General features: G+C 41.6%; 1 protein-coding gene across 1 annotated transcript; it reads left to right on the top strand.

Annotated features, from left to right (window-relative positions):
• Positions 1-229: 229 nt before the first annotated feature.
• gbx1 (gastrulation brain homeobox 1) lies at positions 230-4179 on the top strand. Its single transcript, XM_036138283.1, has 2 exons — positions 230-2055; positions 3040-4179. Exons 1-2 carry the CDS (start codon positions 1605-1607, stop codon positions 3555-3557), a joined length of 969 nt encoding a protein of 322 aa, XP_035994176.1. The 5' UTR covers positions 230-1604; the 3' UTR covers positions 3558-4179.
• Positions 4180-5675: the final 1496 nt, after the last annotated feature.

Here is a 5675-nt window from a genome sequence, read left to right as displayed (position 1 = left end):
TACTTTCCCTGCTAAAGGGAAATTAAGGATATTTCTATTCAATTTTACTCCATACTAACAACCAATTATAAAATTTTTCCTTTTTTTTCAAATACCTTATTGAAATAAAATAATAAATTGAAATAAATATTCCTATTAGGCCATTGGTTATTCAAATAAAATACGTTGTTAATTTTTGTGCACATAAGTGTAACAACAAAAATAACCAAAAAGGGGTGGGGGTGGGGGGTAGAAAGGTGAGGTGATTCTCAAATGGTTTCAATAGATCAAAGAGAGGTAGTGCTGAAGTCACTTGCAATTATAAGAATTAGCCTGGCCTGGCCCTCAGCAGCTAATCAGTCGGCGCTGATATGTTGATGTCCTCATGCAATCAGAAGACCAGTTGGAGAGCCCGGGCACCCAGGACTCAATAGGGCTAATCATCATCAGCTTCCATTGCCATTTTAAGCGTGAGATGATCTGCGATTAAACCCGTGCTTAAAGCAAAGAGAAGAGGCTCTTTTTTTCTTTCGTTCTGCCATGTGTATCCCTTTGGAGACAAACCACTCTCGCCGGAAAAGTGCAAAGGGAAATGTCTGCATTGTTTAATCTTTGGCAGGAACATTAAAGTTCCCGTTATTTTCAGCTCAAATAACCCTGGTTTGACTTTGGCCGATGCGCCCCCGCGTCCACGCCGCAGTTGACCTCGCATAAGTGTCTTTTATTCGGATCTGATTTCGCACAGAGCATCTCTCTCCGGGGAACAATTGTTGCAGCCGCAGTTCGTTTTCTCTGAAAGCCGAGCGCATTGTTTTTTTTTTAAGAGAAACATCTGCCTCTCCTCCCTCCTGCCTCTCTGATGCCCCAATCTTCCCAAACAAAACAAAAAAAAAGCCCGCGTTGTTTTTACGCTGTCCCTTGCATCCAGAGTAATTACTTATCATCAATCAAAATTAATAATAGCTGATTGGGTTGGTGTGGTCAACGATTATAGAAGGGGAAGGGCTGGAGCAGTCTCTCACACCGTTTCGCAGTCAATGGTGAACCTGGCAAATAAAGAAGAAGGGAAAAAAAAAGTGGCGTGGTGGTGGAGGTGGTCAGGGGGGGTGGTGCGGCTCTTCTATTTGGTCTCCACTGGGAAACGACCGCCTCTCAAGACGGCCAAAAAGTCAGAGGCTGAATAAGGAAATGAAGCGTAATTTGAGGAAGATGGATGAGTCCCCAGGGAAACACCCCCCCTTTTCATTCCTCTTGTATTGCCGATGATAACCAATGCGCTCCCGTCCCCTCTTTCCGCGCGCACTCACACGGTGCGCATCGGAGAGGGTCTTGGGAAGGAGGAGTCGCAGAGAGGTTGGGGGGGGGGGGGAGGGGAGATAGAAAGACAGAGCGAGCGTGTGTTTATGTCTCAGTGTGTAACGAATAAGAAGGGGGAAAGGTGGCGCCTCGGCCCCGGCTGACAGATACGCGTACAACGAGCGCAGAGATCAGGAGAAACAGGGATGACAACACACCAGCAGAGGATCTACTTTCACATCATTCTGTGTGTAGACTGAAAGTTTTGCCCGTCGCAGAGGAGAGGACATTTGCTGTCAAGTTTCCCCCCCTTTAACAAAGAAAGAAAAATGCAGAGACCGGGCGGTCAGGGGACGGCGTTTTCCATCGACTCCTTGATTGGAACCCCTCAACCCAGACCGGGTCACCTTCTCTACACGGGCTACCCCATGTTCATGCCCTACAGACCTCTGGTTATCCCGCAAGCTTTATCCCACTCGCCTCTCTCCTCTGGCATACCTCCCCTTGCGCCCTTGGCTTCCTTCGCGGGGCGGCTCACCAACACCTTCTGCGCCAGCTTGGGACAGGGGGTTCCGTCAATGGTGGCGCTCACCACGACCATGCCGAGCTTCTCGGACCCTCCGGACAGCTTCTACCCGCCGCAGGAGCTGCCCGGCCCGCGTTTGAGCGCAGCCGATCCCGGATCGAGGAGGCAAGAGAGTCCGCACTCCGACGAGCTGCACAGCCGGGACAAGGGTTCCGAGCTGCTGAACTTTTCAGAAACTTTTCAAACAATATCAGGTGAGCCGGAAAAAGTGTTCTGCATCTGAAAGCAATCAGATTCAGTCTGCGTAAAAGGGACCAATGTACATAAAAGGCGACGCAGAAACAATGATTAGCTAATCTGTGTAACGTTAATGTTGGGCGAACATGTAGCCTAAGAAGTTTACATTTGGTATTTAAAGATAGGGTAACGGCCTGAGTAAGATTTATGTCTGATCTGATATTTTGGAAAAAAATATTAATATAATTTGCAGAAAATACTTGTAATTATATATATATATATATATATATATATATATATATATATATATATATATATATATATATATATACATATATATTAACTAAGCGTTTTCAACGTTGCTATTTTCCATAAATTGACCTAAACAAATTGATAACTGAAGTTAGATCACTCCATGTCAGTGGTAATTATTAGTTGTTTTTATTATTATTATTATTATTATTATTATTATTATTATTATTATTATTATTGTGTGTCTCTACATAATTGGATAGTTGTAAATTGCTAGACAAAAATAAAATTGTACTGAATCAAACTAGAAAGTTACACTGATACAGCATTGGTCCGATTTCCTTCTCTTTTTTTTTTTACTTTAGACATTGTATAAAGTGACAATATTTACACGGTGTAGCAATATACAGCTGAAGCATTAAGCAATAATAAGGGAAAAAAGTGGAAAGGAAATGAAAACAGAAAGGGAGAGCTTTTTATGTTATTTTAGTGCTGCAGAATAGACATGGTGATGGTACATATATATATGGTATGGTTAAAAGATTATAAACCGAAATAATAGAATAACAGATTAGTACCAACAACAGCAGCAGCCTAGGCTAAATTCCAATTTCGATCTAATAGTGTTCCCGTTTACAATCTCTTTATTACCAATAAATCAAAAACAAGCTGATTGATTTAACTTGTAACAAAATAACTTTTTTCTGTTATTATCATCATTATTATTATTATTATTATTATTATTTCAGGCGAGACCAAACTGTACAGCTCAGACGAAGAGAAGCTGGACCTAAAATCGGCGGACGCAGTTTGCAGCGACAGGGAGGACAGCTCGGCGGACAGCGAGAACGAAAGTTTCTCGGACGGGAACAACTGCGGCGGCCTGTCCCAGAAGGGCAAGCTGAAAGGCGGCTCGCAGGAGGCGTCCCTCCCGAGCGGCGGCTCGGCGGGCAAGAGCCGCCGGAGACGGACAGCTTTCACCAGCGAGCAGCTGCTGGAACTGGAAAAGGAGTTTCACTGTAAAAAGTACCTCTCGCTGACCGAGCGCTCGCAGATCGCGCACGCGCTCAAGCTGAGCGAGGTGCAGGTGAAGATCTGGTTTCAGAACCGCAGGGCCAAGTGGAAACGCATCAAAGCCGGCAACGTCAACAACCGCTCGGGGGAGCCGGTGAGGAATCCCAAAATCGTCGTGCCCATCCCGGTGCACGTCAACAGGTTCGCCGTGAGGAGTCAGCATCAACAGATAGAGCAGGGGACCAGGCCGTGAACCGTGCCCGTTCTCTCTCTCTCTCAGCATTCACGTCCGGCCACAGCACACTCTCTGCGGGACTCTCTCTATCTCTCTCTCTCTCTCTCTGTTGCGCTGATTTTGTTTGAACGCATGAAGAACAAAATAGGAGGATTCAGTTGTTTTTGGCTGAGAGGTGAGGCTGGGAGAAGGGCGATCTGTTCTCAATCTGATAAAGGATACATTTTTATTTATTGCTCTGTGAATATGTAAATAGAAAAGGGTTACAAACTGGCACTAAGAGATGTGACTGTAAATATTTTCTAAGTATTTATATGTAGGGCCCGAAACGTTCTGTTGATGATGTGCATGTCCTCATTTTGGTGGGAGGGAGGGAAGAAAAAAAGAAAATCCTGGATTTTTATTTTTTATTTTTGTTTTGTGTTTCGTACAATTTGTTGACCACATTTGCATGTTTAACTGGAGACGTTTTTACTTTTTTTTTTTTTTTTTTTGGCAGGTGCAAGAGGCACCTTGGACATTTATTTGTGGGGGGCAAAAAGAAAAAAAAGAAAACACTGTGAGGAGGATATAATGAGCGGGGAAAAAAAGGGACAAGTGTAAAGTATGGTTGATCTAATAAATTGCTTTATACAAATTACTGGAATCCAGATTGAATCACTTTTATCCAGGAAACGTGTGAGCTACGACGTGAGCTATTTACTTTAGGGGTATAAAGAAAAAAAAAATCATGTGGCCTGTGATGTACAGGTAAACAAAACCACTGTCAAAATTATTACTATTATCATTAATACTTCTTCTAGCTACTACAACTGTATTTATTTATTTTTTTGCTAATTTTGTACTTCACTTAGTACAAAGGGTCTCCAGTTAGATTTCTCTGGTCTACACAGACTTTTAAAGCATTATGGGCTTCCGTGCACTGATTTCTCAAGGTTCATTTGTAGTAAGATCGCATATATATATATATATATATATATATATATATATATATATATATATATATATATATATATATATATATATATATAATTTTTTTATTTATTAATTAAGTTTAAGTGTTATCAAATTTTTATTTTTTTGCAGAGGCACCTAAAACTGAAAGGTAGATTTTTTTTTAAATAGCTGCAGTGATTGATTTGTCTTTAGGAGGCCATGTTGGTGGACTGATGGGTCCTCATTAGTGAAGAGCGCATCCAGCAAGCACACTGTGATGAACTTCTCCACCAGTTACAAATGCACCCCCAGCAACAGCACCTTTAGCTAATTTTGCAGCCATATTTTTTTCCCCCCGTAAGTCCCAATAAGTGTGTTGTAGTTTCTCGGAGGTTCAAATGGTCGTCTAAATCCCGTTGCGAACATGAATTTCTAGATTTATTGTGCCTCATTTATAAAGCAGCTGTTTTATAAATATTTGTTTTGCACTGAAATGTCCAGATATGTTGACAATCCATGATTGTAAAAAAAAAAAAAAAATTATAATGCATGGAGTTCAAGTACCACGAAAACTGTATTGAAATCAAAATAAACAAGACAAATAATAATTTACAAATAAGACCTAGGCCTGTAATTGTGGTGTAAAGGTTACAGTTCTTCTCCGTGTCTTTGGAAGAGAAACGCCAACATATTTCACACAATCAAAATATTAGGTGAAAAAAGAAAACGGTTCTACACAATGCAGCTATGTTATGTCATTCTGTTGCTAAAACCATAGGAGCACACCTTATTAGAGCAAGCAGAAAAAAATAGGTGTTAACAGAGTCGTTTTGCTCTGACTTCCAGCTGATCTGACATTTTCCCAGAAACGTCTCCGGGTACAGCAATCTATAAAAAAAAAAAGCGGAAGCCTTTTATAACCTTTCACGGCACCGTTCTTCAAAGTCTAACCATGAGGCTGGTTCTTAAACAGGTCTCATCAAAGCTATTTCTTACAGTAATCGCCTCTGTCCAAAACAAGTAAGAAAAGCCTGATTGTTTTTATTTTCAAGCCCCACGAGGTTTGGCCATCCTAAAATACAGCGTGACCTCAGTGCATAAACAGGCCTTTCGTGACCTGGGTAAAGTTTTATTTCACCGTCCACCTCATATATCAAGACTGTGACACTTGGTTGGGGATTCAAGGAGCGATGAGCGAGT

The sequence above is a fragment of the Fundulus heteroclitus genome, chromosome 6 (assembly GCF_011125445.2).
Source record: "Fundulus heteroclitus isolate FHET01 chromosome 6, MU-UCD_Fhet_4.1, whole genome shotgun sequence".
NCBI lineage: Eukaryota > Metazoa > Chordata > Actinopteri > Cyprinodontiformes > Fundulidae > Fundulus > Fundulus heteroclitus.
The sequence above is the reverse complement of the archived record's forward strand: the minus strand, read 5'-3'. Positions and strand labels throughout refer to the sequence as shown.